This window comes from Microtus oregoni, unplaced genomic scaffold (assembly GCF_018167655.1).
Source record: "Microtus oregoni isolate MIOR12 unplaced genomic scaffold, Mior012 000052F_ref0000163, whole genome shotgun sequence".
Classification (NCBI taxonomy): Eukaryota; Metazoa; Chordata; class Mammalia; order Rodentia; family Cricetidae; genus Microtus; species Microtus oregoni.
The window spans coordinates 10349807-10370023 of NW_024543828.1; the positions used below are offsets into that span (position 1 = coordinate 10349807).

Sequence of the window (20217 nt, forward strand, 5' to 3'; positions counted from 1 at the left end):
TCAGACAGGTTCTCTCTGTGGAGACCAGGATGGCCTGCTGCTTACTTTATGTACAGAATGATCTTAAATTCAAGAAAATCCCCCTGCCTCATTCTCCCAAGTTCCAAGATTACAAACATGTGACATCATACCTGGCTTAAATATGAATCGGTTGTAAATTTTACTTAGTTTTGGTTTTGTATAGGTCATTACTTCAATAAATATTTTCACCAAGGAAATAAAAAAAATCACTGGATTTCGTGCATGGTAGGATTTGACTATAATTCTATCATCACTTTGGAGGACTGACACAGGAGAATTATTAAATTGAAGCCAGCCTGAGTGATGTGAAAATTTTAAGGCCAGCCTAGGTTACATACTAATGCTAACTCAAGAAGAAGAAGAAGAAGAGGAGGAGGAGGAGGAGGAGGACGAGGAGCAGGAGGAGGAGAAACAATCTTCATAGAAGTGCTCATCTGAACATTTTTGGAAGACCTAATCTATCTTTATCACAGTCATAAATGTGTTATTGTAAGTCATAGAGTGAGAATATTTTTTCATATGAGACCGATGCTACTATACAGGGAGCTAGGGAGGCCTGTGTGCAAGGTGTGGAGTCCTTCTTAGTACTCTTAGACTTTGTGACTAGAGATGATGGACATTTGCAGCAGTCAGATTCACACAGGACACTCACTGGCCCGGATGTTCAGTAAAGAGGGCTGGCGACAGCCCATAAAGGCAAGCACCATGACCTATTGAGTGGATATCTCTGGGCAATGGGAATATGAAATGGCTGGGGAAAAAAGATAGTTCTAAATATCAGAAATGACACTGGTGACCCGCTGCAAACTAGAGACTTGTCGTGATATTTCCACGATGAGACAAAAACATCAATCAGCAGAGGGAAGAGAAAAAAAAAGTCAACAAACCAGAGGTTATGCTTTTAAACAAAACACAAAGGACAAAAGCTTATTTTCAATAAGTGTAGTTTTCTTAACTATGGTTATCTTAGCAAACACGTGTTAGGAGACTTCAGCGTCCTCCTACTCTATTCTGGAACATACTAAACTATTTGTTCTATCTTGCAGACCGCAGTAGTAACTGGATTCCATCTCAAGTGGTGGATCATTGTTGCAGAAAAAGCTGAAACAACATCTCTTCACGTTTCCTCTCAAGGAATTGAATTAAGTGGAGCCTTTTAAACCTGAAAATAAACAACATATCATGTAAAAAGAGATACCCAAAGAACCTGCACAGTAGGAAGTGCTGTGTGATCCAAAGCAGGGGCTCACCATCTGTGGGTATAGTCAGTACATCCCGGGTACCATGTGCTCTAGCCAATAGGAAAGGTGTCTACTGAGGATTAGTGCCCAGATCAAGACAACTGTGACAAAGGAAGGTTGAGTAGGCCCGAAAGGATGTGCCAAACACCCGTGACATCAACCTAAATATCTATGTCATGAGCCTGAACTATAAAGTGGGGGGCAGGGACTGAGCAACTCCCAGTAGGCGCTGTTCTCCACCCCTCAGCCAACCACTGCAGTGAGTCAACAGCTTGAAGACGTGTGGTCCCTCTGGGCACCCACCTTGCTGCTTCCTTGATGGCGAACTCAACAAACTGTATCTGGACTTCCAGGGGTCCCTGCACTTCTTCAAGCAGCTCAAAAAGCCTTCCATATTCTGGGGAGAATACAAGAAGACTTCAGTATTTCACAGAAATGAAGACAATGGGTGTTAGTGGATCTGTGTGTACCTCAGTAATAAGCTTCATGGTCACAGATGTTCAGTGGTGTGTGTGTGTTCTAAATGCCTGTGCACAGATACAGATGCAGTTGTTACGAGCACTAACCAAGCAACATTGCAAATGCAAGATGGATCTACTGAGCTATTTTAGTCGAAGTAAAGAGTGACTGTACTCAATTATGTAGAACACCTCGGTTGTGGCCAAGGCTCTCTCTCATGGGGCAGTTTCAGGTTATTCTAATCATACAACTGGAGAAGCTTCAGAGAAGCCCCTCCCCCGTGGCAGTAGATGGGAACCGATGCGGAGACCCACCACTGGACAGTGGGCAGAGAGTGAGAGACTTTAGCACCCTCAGTTCTGAAGTTGATATATTTGTCCAAACCCTCCCGACAAGGCACAGTGCTCTCTGCAGAAGAGGAGACAAAAAGAGTGAAAGAGACAGAGGCAGTGGATGACTCCAAGGAAACAGAATTTTCCAGACCCACCAGGACTGCTGCACATTTGAACTTATGCATAAGACCTGCACAGGCCCTAAGCAGACGACATTCCTGTCTGGAGAGGGGTAAGTAATTACAAAGTTCTGCCCTTAGCAAAGAAGCTATGTGTAACTAATTCCTTCTAATAAGAAGAAACTCAGTTGTCTTCAGTGGAGTGTCACAGAGTATATCAACCACATTCCAGGGAAGGCTCCTGACACAAAACAGATTCCATATTTTGTTTGTTTGGTTGGTTTTGATGTGGGTTGTGTGTGTACAACTGCTTTTTGTTTTGTTATTCCCTGTCTTATTGTTTTGTTCTTATTTTTTGTTTGATTTCTTTGTTTATTGTTTGAGAGACAGAGAGATGGAAAAATGTAACAGAAACAGGGATACTTCCCTTCTCTGTGTGTAGTCATGGTCCCAGTACTTACTCCTTCCAAATCGCCGAATTTCCTTCATTAGCTGACGTTTTATTTCAGCGTTAAATTTCTCACGGCTTACCAGGTTCCCAGTGGGCACACCTTCACCCCCAGGCAGGGCGGCCACACTGGGAGCGCCTGCAGGGATCTCACTGCTAACCATTAATCCTGTAAACGTGGCATCGCCACCTTCAGGAAGGAGCCTGGCACGGCTAAGGTAAGTGGATTTGTCAGAAGGAACCCACTTTTGGGAGCCTTTGATTGCTGTTGAATCTCCTTCCATCAAACTGTCCTGGGTCTTCAGGCTGACAGTAGCACCTGGAAAGCAAAGGGAAAAGCTGACCTGTGAAGTGGGTGGGCTCTGTCCCCCAACACAAGCATCCCTGTGCTCCCTGGGGTCTAAACTTATTTCAGAGGAGGAAAGCATACCAGAGAGAAACCTCACCCATAGCAGACTGATCCCAGGATTCCTGAACACACACACACATACACACACAAACACACACACACACACACACACACACACGTAGCTAGACAGGACAATGAAGAAACAAAATGTACAGATCTCTGGTGTGCATGGTTTAGTCTCACCTTGATGTACTTTAGAGGGTGAAAATATCATGTGGTGTGAACATGTAAGGTATTTCTAGGGGCTAGAGAGATGGCTCAGCAGTTAAGAGTGTTTATTTCCTTTGCAGAAGTCACAAGTTCAGTTCCAGCACCCACACTGAGCCACTCACCATCACCTGTAACTCAAGCTCCAGAGGATATGAGTCCTCTGGTTTCTGAGATCACCTGCATTCACACACACACACACACACACACACACACACACACACACACCAAAATAAAAAAATAAATCTAAAAGAGATATTGCTGGGTGGCGGCAGCACACACCTTTAATCCTAGCACTTGGAAGGCAGAGGAAGGGGAATCTCTGAGTTTGAAGCCACCCTGGTCTACAGAACGAGTTCCAGGACAGCCTGGATTGTTACACAGAGATACTCTTCCACGAAAAGTCAAAAAAGAAAATGAAAAGAATTTTAAAAACAAGCAAGCAAGAACAACAACAACAACAACAAAAGATATTGCCACCCCTTCACCCCAAATCCTAATCTGTGAATGATTTTTCTCTTCCTTCTCTTCTATGTGAATCTTCCCCTCCTAGCTTGATGTTTGCTCAACTCCTGTGGGCCAGCCATCAGGCAGGATGTGGTGATAGCAATGACATAGACAAACAAGATCCCCCCTTGCCCTAGCAGAACTTGGAGTGCCATGAGGACATCAGGGAGCAACTGCGCTCAAACTTAATCATTGGGACTGGAGAGATGGTTCAAAAGTTAAGACTGCTTGCCACTCTCCCAGACGACCTCAGCTCAGTTGGGAAGTTCACAACTGCCTGTAACTCCAGCTTCAGGAGATCTAATCTCCTCTTCTTGCCTCCACACACACTGCCACAACATAGGACACACGTAAACTTAAAAAAATTAAAAGAAGTAGACAACACCGAGAAAGAGAAAGGGCAGAGAAGGCATTTTTGGTCCTTTGTGGTGGTCAATCTGGCCCGAGCAGACTACAAAGCAGTATACAAATGGTCTGGTTCAGAAAGCATTGCACACTCAAGCACGTAAATTAAAAAAAAAAGGGAGAAAAATAGTGGCAAAGAGTCACCAGTAAGGAACAGAAATGCAAAGTAGACCATGGAAACCCTGGTAAATGGCCATAAAGGAAGATGTGAACAGCTACGTGAAAACATGCTCCGTATGAACAGTAATGTCTTCTCAGAGCACTTGATGCCGCGCACAAGAGTCTCTGCTGTAAAAGACGCCGAGTCAGGAGACCATCCAAAGTACAGTGTGAAGGAGAGGTAAGGACAGGAAAGAAGACACATGACTAGGTGCTGCACGCAGGCCACGAGACACAGCCCTTCCACACTCTGCTAGAGTTTATCCCATCCACGGGCAGGAAGCTGCTTTAGATGATCTGTTTTGTGTAGGGCACGACATCGTGTTCATCTTTTCACATATGTCCCCTTCCACTTGCAAACACACTGGAATCTGTCTAGCCACAGGGGACCCGATTACCTTCTCCATTTGCAATGACTGAGTCCTTAAGTTGGGGTTCTCCCTCTTTTTCCTCTACTGGCTTTAGGGTCACAAGGCACCGCATTTTGATTAATGGAAGATCCATGGCTTCCCCAGCACGGTCCTCTTCTTCTTCAGAGCATATAGCAAGAACCTTGTCTTTTTCAGCCATCATCTTTGTATAGAAAACATAATCAACAGCTTTATTCCATCAGTGACAAAATCCAACCACACAACAAGGAAAAGAGAAAAGCAAAGCTTGTGGGCTGGAGAGAGAGTTATGTGGTTCCCCTTCCAGAGGATGTGAGTTTCATTCCCAGCATTCATATGGTGGCTCCCAACTGTCTGGACCTCCAGTTCCAGAGGATCTGATGCCCTCATCTGGCTTCTGCCAGCAACAGGCATACAAATGGAGTACAAACATATATACAAGCAAAATACTCACACACATACAAACTAAACTAAACTAAAATACAATAAACTAAAGCAAAAGTTCTGGGGTAACACTGTAGCTTAGAAGTTTCCTTTGTGTGATTGATTCCACAGTGAGAAGAGTCAGGAAAACACAGGAACTCCAAAATGGGAAAAAAATAAAGCAAGGCTATGTGGTTCATCTAAAAGCTTATGACTCCTTGATAAAAAAAAACTGAAAATATTTAACCATTTTCAATGCAGAAAATTTTCAGAAATTCAGTGTTAGATGGCCTCTGAGCTCAAAGGGGTCACAAGAAATGCAAGAATAAAGGAAAGAAGTGAATTCCTGAAGCAGGTGAAAACTTTGGCAATGAGATAGAGATCCCTCTGGGGGTGTGGTCGGGGAGCCAAACAGGTACCATGGAAATGCAACAGTTAATAAACCAAACAAACATTTCACAGAGAGCATCTATACCAAGCATAACAAAGAATTCCAGGGATTAAATACAAGATAGAAGAATTGTTGCACTCAAATAGCAAAAATCAAATTAAAAGAGCAGAGTCATCATGACCACAGCGTTCAGGGAACACTGGGACACGATCAAGAGATCAATCCTGGCTGGAGATATGGTTCAGCTATCAAGAGCACTTTCTGCTCTTTCAGCGGACTCTGGCTTGATGGTCAGCTGCAAATGGTAGTTACAGATGTCTATAGCTCCAGTTCGGGGGTAGAGCCAATGCCTTTTCGGAGCTTGTGCAGGTCCACACCTGATGCACATACATACATGCAGGTAAAACATCCACACACAAAATAAATATTTTTAAAAGACAATCATTCCTATGAACTTTGACCTTTAAAAATAAGCCAAGTTATAGTCTAAACACATAAACTCTATTCCACGAAAGTCCAGCAGAAAAATTTCCAAACCTTGGGAGAGATGTGGAAGAATGTGCAACCCTTACAAGACATGTCCAGAAAACCACCTCTCCATGTCAGTTTATGGTTTTAATGAGGATGGATCCAAACAAAGAAAAAAAAATACTGAAAGCTGTATGGCAGAAGCTCCAAGTCAGGTACAAAGGTAAACCCATCAGAAGCAGACCTCTGTGAAAAAACGCTAGAACCAGATCAAATACTGATAAACTTATAGCCCTGTTGGTTCTTTTCTTCCACCACATGAGTCTCAGGAATCAAACTCAGGTCATCAGGCTTGGAAGCAAGCAAGCATCTCTGCCTACTGGCATATCTCTCTAGCCAATATTTCAACGCTTGAAAGTTAGTAACTAGCTGGGCTCCATGGTTCATGCCTTTAACCCCCCTATGCAGAAGATGAAAGTAGAGTGAGTTTGAGGCCAGCCTGGTCTACATAGTGAGTTCCAGGAAGCCAAGGCTATATAAAGGGACCCTGTCTCAAAAAAATAAACAAAAAGCTGCATGGTGGTGGTGGCAGCGCTTGCTTTTAATTCCAATACTTGTGGGGACAGAGGCAGGAGGATCTCAGTGAGTTCAAGTCCAACCTGGTTCAGGACAGCCAGAGCTGTAAACCCTGTCTTGAAAGAGAGAGAGAGAGAGAAAGAGAGAGAGAAAGAGAGAGAGAGAGAGAGAGAGAGAGAGAGAGAAACTTCCAACCAAGATTATTACTCTCTCATTTTCTATCCTTAAAATCAGAAGAGAAATAAAGCCCTTCCATAATAAAGATGAACTAAAGCAATTCATCATCACTAAGATATCACCACTGAAGAGAGTTAATAGAATATTATACAGAGAAGATAAGATATGCATCAATATAAAAGCCTGCGGAGTGAAAAACAGAATAGAAAGCTAAGTGGGAATTTTGAAAGGGGCAAATATTTTTTATCTCAGTAAACCCACAAAGCTTTGAGATGAATATGGGAGAAATTAATACATACCTTATAAATAGAAATTATCTGAACTCTCCAACTACAATATGTAGATTGGATGAAGGGATTAAAAATAAGATCCAACTATTTCCTGTCTCAAGGAACTTCACTGTCAAGGATAAACAGAGATAGTGAACGTGAACGTATGGAATACCGCATTCCCAGGCAAAGAGAATCTATGCAAGAGCAAAGGCGGCTGTACTCATATCTGAAACACTGACCTCAAGGTGAAGGCTATCAAAAGAGATAAAGAAGATCACTGCATCTTAAGAAAGAGAACAATCTGGGGCTGGAGATATGGCTCAGTGGTTAAGAGCACTGACTGCTCTTCCAGAGGACCCGGGTTCAATTCCCAGCACCCACATGGCAGCTCACAACTGTCTGAAGATCCAGTTGCAGGGGATCTGACACTTCACACCAATGCACATAAAAATAAAGTTAAATGAAGCATAAAAAATTTAAAAAAAAGAAAGAGAACAATCTATCAAGAACCATGTAACAACTCTAAACACACGCAGCAAATGTTGATCACCTGATTTCATAGACTCAAAACTACCTACTGCAGGTAGGTCCCGATACAAAGATCCGTGAGACAAGAAAACCAATGAAGAAACTTCAGTGTTTAGCTGCACCACGGCTCAAGTCGGCTTTACAGACATGTACAGAATATGTCATCTAATAGCTAGGAAACACATTATTATTTTCAACAGCCCATGGAACATTCTACAAACAGATTACATTATCTGCCATAGAGTGAGTCTTAATAGATACAAGTCTTATGTTTTATCAGAGAGTGGTGGTGGGAAATTAAAAGGCAAAGCAGAAGAAACAGTTACCCAAGAGGGAGCAGCCAAACTGGCCCCAGGGTTCATGCTTCTTAGAGCAGCAGACGGAACCCAGACAGTAGGATTGCTACGGAAAATTCAAGGTCAGTCTCCTCTACTGATGAGACCATGGCTCAGAAGCAAAGCATGAGCAGACCAAAGAATGAAAAGACTAGCCCTCTCTCTTCCTATCCCACTCAGCTTACATCCAGATCCCCACACCCCCTGTCTCCCTCCCTCCTTTGGGGCATAGCGCCTCCCTCCCCAGCCTGCTAGGGCGCTGGGACCGAATCTGAACCGGGAGGACAAAGGGGTGGCTGGTAGCTCCTTTGTTCCCATAGCCTGCCCGCAGCAAGCGGGGTGGGCCCTTTGTTCGCGAGCTAACCAAGCAGCGCAGAGTTTCGATCTGGGCACCGAGTGAAACATCATTGTGAGCTACAGTAATGAAAACAGTGTGGTACTGGCATAAAAACAGAGAAGTCGACCAATGGAATCGTATAGAAGACCCGGATTTTATCCCACAAACCTATGAACACCTCATTTTCGATAAAGGAGCTAAAAGTATACAATGGAAGAAAGAAAGCATCTTCAACAAATGGTGCTGGCACAACTGGATGTCAACCTGTAGAAGAATGAAAATAGACCCATATCTCTCACCGTGCACAAAACTCAAGTCCAAATGGATTAAAGACCTCAATATCAGTCCGAACACACTGAAAAGGATAGAAGAGAAAGTGGGAAATACCCTACAACAGATGGGCACAGGAGATCGCTTCCTATGTATAACCCCAGAAGCACAGACATTAAGGGCAACATTGAATAAATGGGACCTACTTAAACTGAGAAGCTTCTGTAAAGCAAAGGACACTGTCACTAAGACACAAAGGCAACCTACTGACTGGGAGAAGATCTTCACCAACCCCGCAACAGACAAAGGTCTGATCTCCAAAATATATAGAGAACTCAAGAAACTAGACTTTAAAATGCTAATTAACCCAATTAAAAAATGGGGCACTGAACTGAACAGAGAATTCTCAACAGAAGAAGTTCAAATGGCCAAAAGACACTTAAGGTCGTGCTCAACTTCCTTAGCAATCAGGGAAATGCAAATCAAAACAACTTTGAGATATCATCTTACACCTGTCAGAATGGCTAAACTCAAAAACACCAAGGATACCCTTTGCTGGAGAGGCTGTGGAAGAACGGGTACCCTCATCCATTGCTGGTGGGAATGCAATCTTGTGCAACCACTGTGGAAGTCAGTGTTTCGGTTTCTCAGGAAATTTGGGATCAACTTACCCCTGGACCCAGCAATACCACTCTTGGGAATATACCCAAGAGATGCTCTATCAAATGACAAAAGCATTTGTTCAACTATGTTCATAGCAGTATTATTTGTAATAGCCAGAACCTGGAAACAACCTAGATGCCCTTCAATGGAAGAATGGATGAAGAAAGTATGGAATATATACACGCTAGAGTTCTACGCTGCGGTAAAAAACAATGACTTCTCGAATTTTGCATGCAAATGGATGGAAATAGAAAACACTATCCTGAGTGAGGTAACCTAGACCCAAAAAGATCAATATGGGTTGTACTCACTCATAATTGGTTTCTAGCCATAAATAAGGACCACGGAGTCTACAATAGGTGAACCTAAAGAAGCTAAGGAAGAAGGTGAACCCAAGGAAAAACATATAGTTGTCCTCTTGGCTAAGGGAAGTAGACCAAATTTCCGGGGAGAAAATGGGATCTTGGGGGGGGATGGGGGTAAGGGGAGATGGGGAGAGAAAAGGTAGAAGGGAAGGAGGGGGGACCTGGGAAACAGGAGAATTGGGATAAAGGAAAGGTGGATAGGGGAGCACGGAACCACAATTCTTAGTTAAGGGAGCCACTTTAGGGTGGGCAAGCGACTTGACCCTAGAGGGGCTCCCTAGTGCCCAAGATGAGGTTCCCAGTTAGTTCCTTGGGCAGCTGAGGATTGGGAACCTGAAATGACCCTATCCTAGAGCAATACTGACGAATATCTTGCATATCATCATAGAATCTTCATCTGGTGATGGATAGAGATAGAGACAGAGACCCACACAGGAGCACTGGACTGAGCTCCCAAGGTCCCAAGGAGGAGCAGAAGGAGGGAGAACATGAGCAAAGAATTCGGGACCACGAGGCGTGCATCCACCCACTGAGACAGTGGAGCTGATCTACGGGGAGCTCACCAAGGCCAGCTGGACTGTGACCGAAAAAGCATGGGATAAAACCGGACTCTCTGAACATGGCGAACAATGAGGGCTGATGAGACACCAAGGACAATGGCAGGGGGTTTTGATACTACTTAATGTGCTGGCTTTGTGGAAGCCTATCCAGTTTGGATGTTCACCTTCCTAGATATGGACGGAGGGGGGAGGACCTAGGACTTAACACAGGGCAGGGAACCCGGACTGCTCTGTGGACTGGAGAGGGAGGGGGAGAGGAGTGGGGGGAGGGGGAGAAGGGTGGGAGGAGGGGGAGAAGGGTGGGAGGAGGGGGAGAAGGGTGGGAGGAGGGGAAGGGAAATGGGAGGCTGGGAGGAGGTGGAAACTTGTTTTTTGTTTATGTTTTTTTTTCTTCTTTTCGCAATAAAAAAAAAAAAGAATGAAAAGACTACATAACCAGAAAACGAGAAGGCAGGGGTGAAATAGCAGACATTTTACTTCTGGTGTTTGAAGTGAAATAAAAATCAATACAATATAGAAAAAAAAACTACCTAATAAAATCTGTCCCTTCTGGGACACAAAATCAAAATGTCTTTTATTTGGTAAAATTTCTTAAAGCAAAATTGAAAACTTTCATATCCACAAGGCTTTTGTTAAGGAGTCCTCTTAAGGGGGTATAATATTTTAGGTAAAAAATCCAAAGGGGGTATAATATTATAGGCAAATTCTATCACAAACAGAAAAAAAATGAGTCAATTTTAAAGTATTTTGTGAAGTCAATAGAAAGCTAATGCCAATCAACACAAAATACATTAGAAGGAAACAAAACTATGGGGTATAATCTCTCCTGAAAATAGAGACAAGCATCTTAAAGAAGCGATTAGCAAGCAAAATCCAAGCGTGGGTGGAAATCACACAGCATGTCACAGTACAGTTCCGTGCACAGGGGCAAGGCTGCTTTAACCTCAATCAACTTCAAGCGCAGGAAAGGGTTAGGGAAGTAGCTGCTCATTTAAAAGATGCCTTAACCTTCAAATACTCTTCATGACTTGAAAGCAACCGAGAATACAGAACAACTTCTGTAACCCATTGAAGTCTTTCGACAGAAGACAAAATAGCCTGCTTTCTCTCATATGACAGTCTAGACTTAGCAGTTTGTGTACACAACAGGAAGCAGCAGCAGGCTCATTTGGGTGGAAGAAGTGCAGTAGTAGGGGGGCAAGAGGGAGAGGGGAAAGGACTGTATGGAGAACAAGAGTAATGTGCAACGATGCATGAGGGATGCCATCTTGATAACACCCATTATTGTAGCACAAGCCATTGTCACAATTAATAAAGTGTGTCCACAACAGAAACAAAAAACTAATCTGTGACAACATCAAATTCCATTTTAAAATCTCAGGCAATTTCTCCCCCAAAGTGCACACAATACAAGGATGCATACTCTCTATCCAACAATATGTTAAATATCCTAATAATATGGCAGAGTCAGAGCAATATGAAAACATAAAGGTCAGAAAAGAATTAATGCAAATATCATTACCCAAGGGACATTTATAATTGGACAGACCTTTTAAAAAGACACAAAACCATTGCAGTTACTAAGTGATTTAGCCAAGTTTCTAGACCTAAGGACAAGAATCACAAGCCACCTATATTTCTGTAGAGTAAACACGAACAGTTAGTAAATACATATCCAAGTATCAATGAAAGCATGTCCCAAACCTTTACCACCTAGTAATATACTGACAGACATGCTAATGCATTACATAGAAAGTATGAAGCATCATTTACAGAAAGTGAATATTTCAGCAAATTGAAAAGAATTATCTTTACATGGAGTAGAAGTTGGTCTTTAAAACTCATTAACATCAATTCCTTCTTTAGTCTATCCATTTATTATTTATTTATTTATTTATTTATTGCCCAGGCTGACACAAGATTGCTAGGTAGTCCAGACAGTCCTTCAGCTTGCAATATTCCTCCTGCCTCAACCTCTCAGGTAGCTCGGAGTATAGTCTTGTACCAACAGGTAATCCTAACTAAAGCTTTTCTTTTGAAGAAGAAGACCACTGGCCACAAAGATTGAATTTTAATTTCTATTCAACTAGAAGACATTAGTTCCACAGTGTTATTACTGGGCATGTTGACACATTCTTGCAATCCTAGCACTGGAGAGCCTATGGCAGGAGAATGCAGTTTGAGGCCAATTTGGTCTACACAGCAAGACCCCAACTGAAAACAGAAATTTAAAAGCAGAAAGGAGACAAAGAAGAAATTTAAAATTCTCTCCTTGGATGTGTGCATATATATCAATGCACATATGTCTAGAAAAAGGAGTGGAACTGTACAGATGTGGTAATATACATCTGTAACTTCAGCCCTAAAAAGGCTTGGGCAAGAGTGGAGTTGATAGCTCAGCTCTAAAGCAAATCTGAGGCCAGCCTGAGGGATATGAGAGCCTGAATCAAAAGAACTACAACAATAACAGCAGCAGCAGCAGCAGCAAATGAGCAGATTTCAGGATATATGCAGAACCACAAACTACATTTTTAAAGACAAACATCCCAACAAAATTCGTGCAGGAAGTCAAAAACACAATGGTTCTCAGTCTCCCTCATCATCAGAGAATTGCAAGTCCCAACACCAAGAGTGATCTACACCCTGCCACCTGAGTGGCAAAACTGGAAAACAGAGTGACAAAAAAATTCAACACACTGGAAGAAATAGGTGGCACCATTGGAAGTTTCCCAAATTACTGGATTCAGGTGCCCAAGACAACAGCTGAAGAGCTCTTAGGGAAACATTCCCTCTGGACCAAAAGGATCCAGGTGGAATCTCCCACTCCATGGCTTAAGCTGAGCATCCTGGTCTCTCTCTCTACACACAACCGAGGTTCAGGAAAGTGTTCACCTAAACCCCTAGGGCATAGCCACAGTTCTGAAGCTGAGTCTCTTGCATGACTGAGGTCAAGAATTTAAACAATATCAACACCTACGGGTAGCTGAGACATCCCCCCCTAATATTACAAATTTGAGTCCCCAAGAAAAATCACTAGCCCTGGGTAGTTAAGTCAGGGTCCCAGCCTGGCTGAGTTCAAAGATCCAAGGAAAACTTCCACCCCTGAGTAGAGTTGGGTCCAATATAGCTGGCATTAAGGACCCAAAAAAAAAAAAAAACGACACCTCTAGGGCCCAACACGGCTCAATTCCAAGACACAAGCAAAACTGTCACCCCCTCTGTAGCCGAGTCCAGGTCCTAGCTTGGCTGACTTTGAGGACATAAGGAAAACTCCCACCCCTGGGTTGATGACACCCAGCCCGACATGGCTGACTCAGAAAAAAGCCCCACCCCTTCTCAATAGACTAGGCCCTTCTCATAGTTAAGAACCCTTCTTCCTAGCGGAGACTTACACTAGATGAAATCCTTTCCACTTTTAAAAGTAGCAGAAGAATCACTGAGAAGGTAGCTGAAGAGAGGCTGAAAGGAACAAGATCCGTTGGGCCTCTCCGACTCTCCTCCCGCATCAGAGAATTCTATCCTCCTCGGGATTCTGTGTTCATGCGCAGAGACGGAAGCGTGCCATGAGCAGAGTGGTTACTGATTGGGCAGAAGTCCTTCAGAGATAGGAAGGAGAACCCCACCAGAGGGAAGCCCACCCAGGCCTACAAAAGAGTTGAGAGCTTGCAGGAAAGCCATTCTCTAGCTCTCAGAGGTGTCCTCAGAGAGCCATCGTAAATATCCTATGGCACAGGACCCCATGATAGACTGAGAATGCCCATCTTGGAGTTGCGTTCCACGCTAAATAACAACACTCACCCAGGGAACAGTGCATGCACCTTGGCGTTGAAATCCTGATACGGTGGAGCAGGCCTAGGGATTGTACAGTTGTGTGCAGTGTGGTTACCTGGAACTTTGTAGAAACCCATACTCTACGCACTGGTCACTGGAGAATGCTCCCCTGGTGCGCCTGGAACAGAATGAAATGAGCAGCACTAGTCTTGTCAAAGGACTCTGATTTATTAGTGGCCCAGAAGACCAGAAAGAAAGTTAACTGGCCAGCTACTGCTGCAGGGCTACTTGGGCTCTGCCCCGGTTGGGCCGTGGAGAAGCCGTGGGGTACTGATTAAAACTTGCTACACATAAGCCTGGAGATCAGAAAAACTGGCTACTACCAGCCAAGAAAACTAGGAAGCAGGGCTTTTTTGTGTCCAGGAGTGTTCTGTAGACAGACTTCAGTGGCAATTGCCACAACAAATATCTTTAAAGGAACCAGAATCTTTTCCACTGTGCAGGACAAAAGGGTGGTTTTGGAGCTGGTGAGCAAAATTAGCTGTCATCCTGATGGATGCACAGAATGCAATAAACTTAATGGGTGGTGTTCTGTAGGTACGTCGAATATAACTGTGGTTTGGTTTGGTTTGGTTTAGCACTGTTCAAGAAGTCCTGTTTCTTTGATAGTCTTCTGAATAGTTCTTCCTAATGGTCTCCAACTATCATTGTGGAGTTCTTTATCTCTTCATTCTCTCAATTTTTGTTTCATTTCCTTTTTCTCATTTACTGCCTGTGTTTGTAATTTTCCCATCTTGGTGAATTGTCCCGTTTATTAATATAGCAGGTCATTATTTGTTTCAGGTAACCATTTCCAGCTTCATACCTATTTTGTCTTGTATTGTCACCAACCTCATTGTTGATGATCATATGCAGCAAAGTAACTGTTTTTACCTTCTCATTTCCAATCTGCCTGTGACTTTGAATCTCAAATGTGCCCCTTGCACACAGCATATGGTTACATAATGTTCTTTCAAAAACCACCCCCCAACATTCAACCAACTTCTTGACACATAACTCTCACTATGCTCTCCATCCACTTTAAGTCACACTTCAATGGCTTTTGGTAGCTGACATTTTCAAAATCATGCTTAAATATGTATAACATATATTTGCTATTTTCACCCATTTTCAGTGTGCAATTCAGTGACTTTGCATGCGCACTATTGTGCGCATTATGGCTCTTTCCAATTGTGTTTGGCACACCAAGAGAAACTCTGGACTCTTTACTACCTCTATATTATCCTCACCTCCCAAGCCTTAACCTAAAAGCTAAAGGGAACTTGTGCAGGGACCTTCACTGGAGTTACCTTCTGAGGATTTCTTTATGTCTACCAGTTGCTGCGTTGTGTACGTGTATTCCTTTCAGCTTGGAGAATGGTGGTACTGCAGGCAGTCCCGTATGTTTTTGTCTACCTGAGACTTCATTAGTTGAAGGTTTGTTTGGCCAGAGATAACATTCTTGATGGATAGCACTTCCCTTCCACTGCTCTAATCCACCCCCCTCTCCCATTTCTGTGCAGTGCTGGGAACAAGACCCAGGTAGTTGTGCAGACTAGATAGTACTCTCCCAGAGCTACATCCACAACTCCTTTCTCTTTTAGCGTTTTCAGTGTTATTTTATTGCTTTTTGTCTTTCCATGCTTCTGATAAGAAAGCAAACTTTAAATTAGGGTGGGTCTCTTGTCTGGAACAAAATACTCTGGCGGTCTTCAGAATCTTCTATCTCTTAATGGTTTGATTATGTCAGTGGCTCTCTTCCTCTGCTTTGCACTTCCCTGGGTTGGATGGATATACAGATAAACATTTATTATTAAATTGTTTATAAATGTTTTTTTACATTTAAATGGGATATGATATAGATATGAATAATTTACATTGATATAAATCTTGGGTTACTAATACTAATTTAAGGTCATGCATACTTCTTATCTTGATTAAGGTCTTGTGATTGTGCAGTTCATTTAAAAATGTAACATATAATTTAAAAATATAGGTTAATAGATAATCATCTATAATAGTCAAGCTTGTAGTCACGTTAGATTTTCTAGATATACGAAGATATATTTCAGTTAGATCGGCATTCTTCATATCTTTCAAAGGCTACAGAAAATGGCATTTAAAATGTTTTAATAACTTAGGGTTTTTCATGACAATGAGACACATCTGCTCCTGGCAGCACCAATCTACTTCAAGAGGAAGATGGGCATCGAAGAGGCTCCTTATGGAGTTGGTTAGCCATTTGGGCAAGAAACTGCTCTTGCCTGCACTGTTACATAAACTGGACACAAAGAACCCACAGGGAGAGGACTGCTGAATTGGCCTAAGGGTGAGATGGTCCTTCAGGATTCCTGTTTCATGAAAGAATCTGCAAGACATTCTGCAGGACACAAAAGAAAGTGACTGAACTGTCTGTAAAATTTCCTGCTTCATGAAAATGTCTGCTGGATACTATGGGCCTATAGGCTGAAGATGGATTCCCCAATGGTACAGAAGAACTTTGGGTGACTGTCCAGGCAGCGAGATGTCTCTGTCATTTCTAGAGTTTTAGAAGTTGCTTACTTCTTGTTTACTTAGGTAATATTATATCCTTCTGGAGTCTGTGATAGAGTTGAAGAAGAGTTATAGTTTTCCTTTGTTACGATAAAAGATAAAATAGATATAAATATTGTAACTGTAATTCTTGCTTGATAACTGTTTTGTTATATGTAATTTTACTATGTTAAAGTTAAAGCCTTCCTTTTTGTTTAAACAGAAAAAGGGGAAATGGTGTAGGAGGGTATTCTTTCTATGTGTTACTTTTATTGGTTGAATAAAGAAACTGCCTTGGCCTTTTGATAGGGCGGCATTTAGGTAGGTGGAGTAAACAGAACAGAGTGCTGGGACAAAGGGCAGAGTGGCAGACACCATGATTCTCTTGCCTGAGACGGACGCTGGTTAGACTCATAAGCCACAGTCAAGTGGCGATACACATTAATGAAAATGGGTTAGATCAAGATGTGAGAGTTGGTCAAGAAGAGGCTAGATATAATGGGCCAGGCAGTAATTTAATTAATAAAATTTCTATGTGATTATTTCGGGGGCTAAGCTAGCCGGGTGGCAGGATGTGGCCCGCTCCCCTTACTCCAGTTTGGGACTACTGGATCTTTAAATATTTTCTTTACATATTCTTCACACTGCTTTCTCATCTTTTATTCCATTAATCCTATTAACGTACACTATGGTGGTTTGAATTAGAATGGCTTCATAGGCTCATATAGGTAAATATTGGTCCCCAGCTGGAGGAATTGTTTGGGAAGGACTAGAAGGTGTGACCTTGTTGGGGCTGTGTTACTAGGGGTGGGCTTTGAGGTTTGCAAAGACCACACCATTCCGGATTAGTTCTCTGTGCCTCTTAGGGCAGATAAGGATGTAAGCTCTCAAGCATTGCTCCAGTGCCATGCCTGGCTGCCTGCTGCCATGCGCCTACCATGATGGCTATGGGATCACCCTCTGAAATGGTAAGTCCCAATAAACGCTTTCTTCTATAAGTTGCCTTGGTCATAGGGTTTTGTCACAGAAAAGAAAAGCAACTAAAACATACATTGTCATGCTTGATTGAGGCCCATAGGCTACAGTGAGTCTGTCAAACTCTACTTACTGCTTTCGTTTTGTTTTGTTTTAGTAGTGAGGCTAGGAACCCAGGTCTTTGGACAGTTATATCCTCTGCTCTTTTCATTTTTCTTAACCCCAGTTTCTTTATACACCTCACACTGGATGATTTCTAACAAGTTTCTTCTGTCTTCTAAGGTCTGCTGTTGAACTCTCTTAGGGAATTTTCCATGTCAGGCTTTATACTTTTCAGGTCCATACCCTCTATTTGCTTTTTCTCTTTTTGTTTACCTATTCATTATCTTTTTTTTTTTTTTTGAATTTTTGAGACAGGGTTTCTCCATAGCTTTTGGTTCCTGTCCTGGAACTTGCTCTTGTAGACCAGGCTGGCCTTGAACTCATAGAGATCCGCCTGCCTCTGCCTTCCAAGTGCTGGCATTATCTTTATTTACACATAATCTTCCTGCTTTTATGCAGCTTTTTTATCCGTGTTTCCTTTAGCTCTTTGCTGTCTAAGATAGCTAACTTAAAGTGTCTCTATATTAAATCCAGTTACTATGCCATCTTAAAAATCATGGCTATATCTTGAAAAGGGTTGCACAAGTGTACACTGACGCACCACCAAGCTCTCCTACTATGTTTCCATAGCTTTTTACGTTATTCCACTTTCGTTTTGGTTATTACAAACCCAGAACAATACTCCAACTAAACACCCCATGCTAGCAAATAATGTGTTGCTGCTGTATGACAAGACTTTTCCTAGGAAGTCTATACACATCTCTACTCACCCCAGGCCAAAGTACAAATACCACCAAAGTCCAACATGATGAACCTTTGAGTTTTATTGAGATTACTTACAGAAATATGACGAGGGGTTACTTACAGGAGCAGAAATGACTCAAAGACAGTGGCATTGCCAAAGCCCACCCCAGCATGGGTGACAGCTCACAAAGTTGGGAACTTGGAGCACACCACACAGCCTGCAGGCATCTCAACAGGTTGAAAAGTGTCCATTGCAAGTGCTTCAGTCTATGTAAACCTCTTCCAGGTAGCTTCGCTGGTCTGTCTCTTCCAGGCAGCCGATCTGGTCCAAGGGTCTTCTTTGTAGCTTGTCTTTCCAGAGAGTGACTCTTATTTACTCTGATGAGGAGAGGCCTAGTCAGTCTGGTCAGTTTCAGGGACTGCTTGAAGCTATTTTCTTTGTTTACCTTCTTTTAAGGAGCTTTCCTGAATGATGGAATTTTTTCAATCTGGAAGGAACCTACTCAACAGCAGATACCATTTTTGTTGTTTCTCAATGGGGTGACATAGACTTCCAAGCATTATAGACTAGTGTTACTACTTGGCCATCCTCCAGAACTTGAAAATGAGATTCCATTCTTAAAGTAAGTCACAGAACATGGAAAAATCAACCTGGTACTTACTTGGTAGCTTCACCCCTATTAGCTAGCATCCATGGGGCTAGAAGATGCTATGCACGTTGCCAGAAAGTAATCCTCAAATCTCACTTAGATGTGAACCCTGCAAACTACAACAATGGGTGTGACAAGATGTGCCCACTTATGTAATGGTGGCACACTGTGGGAGTAGTCAATCACTTTCTGACTGGACCCAAGGCCACTCCATGAGAAGTAACCCATGCCCAGTACTGTGCAAGTAGCCAAGGATCTATGACTGGATAGGTCAGAGGTCCTAGGGAAGAAGCTAATACTATTATTCTTCTCAATGGACATAGTACAAAATTTCCTCCTAATGCCATGCTATACCGTAGATCAGTGCACCCTCTCACCTCTCATCAGAGAAGTTTATTGCAGCAGATGGTACTTAACAGAGCTACTCCACTGCTCAACATGCAAAAAATAAGAGACTGGAGTACTCAGTCCTAAATGATAAATTATATATATATATATATATATATATATCCCTCCCCACAATGCTCAGGGATCTTTGGGGAAAGAAAGACCATGAAAGCCAGAGAATAACACCAAGGAAACTGTCATCCAGACATAAAGGGCAGATACACAAATGAGTTAACAGCAATTGCAATAGCATACAAAAGACCTGTGCAAGCTCCAACCAGACAAAATCCCAGCACGGAGGGGGAAAGGTAGACACGAAATTCTACCACTAGCTGAGGAGCTACTGGGCATCTGATAGTTGCTGGCAGAGGAAGAGTCAGTTTTCTTTAAGGATGGGACTCCTGGGTAAGTTGACCACACACCAGGTCAGGCTGCACGCCCATGACCATCTGGGCCACACATACTGGACTTGATGGGTAAAGAATTAAAAAACTAAATCTCAAAGTTGGGTGGGAAGAGATGTGGGGTGGAGAGGGTAGGAATGGGAGGGCTTGGCAGGGGTGAGTATGTTCAAAATATATTTTATGAAATTTTCAAAGGAAAAAAGAGAAAAACCCTTTGGCTTTATTTCAGAGTTCCAATGAATTTGATTTTGGCAGTTTTCTCTCCCCAGATACTTGCAATTGGGAGGGCCTGGCCTCCCCAGACCCTTCTGATATCACCATTCAATCCTGTGAGTTACGCTTCCAAGATCAACTCCTTTAACATTTAAAACAAATATTCGTTCATTTATGTAAATACACACATGTGCTTGTACCAAAATGTGCATTAAAAAAGTCAGTGGACAACTTTTGGGAATTGGCTCTCTCATTTTACCATGTGAGTCCCAGGGATCAAATTTGAGTGACCAAGCTTGGTGGCAAGAGCCTTTACTGCTAAGCCATCTTATGGGCCCT

At 42.6% G+C, this 20217-nt stretch overlaps 1 protein-coding gene across 1 annotated transcript; it reads right to left on the reverse strand.

Annotated features, from left to right (window-relative positions):
• Positions 1–1104: 1104 nt before the first annotated feature.
• LOC121437479 (integrator complex subunit 6-like) lies at positions 1105–4880 on the reverse strand. The gene is made up of 4 exons (XM_041637347.1): positions 4706–4880; positions 2634–2939; positions 1566–1659; positions 1105–1183 (listed from the first exon to the last, which is right to left on the reverse strand). Exons 1-4 carry the CDS (start codon positions 4878–4880, stop codon positions 1105–1107), a joined length of 654 nt encoding a protein of 217 aa, XP_041493281.1.
• Positions 4881–20217: the final 15337 nt, after the last annotated feature.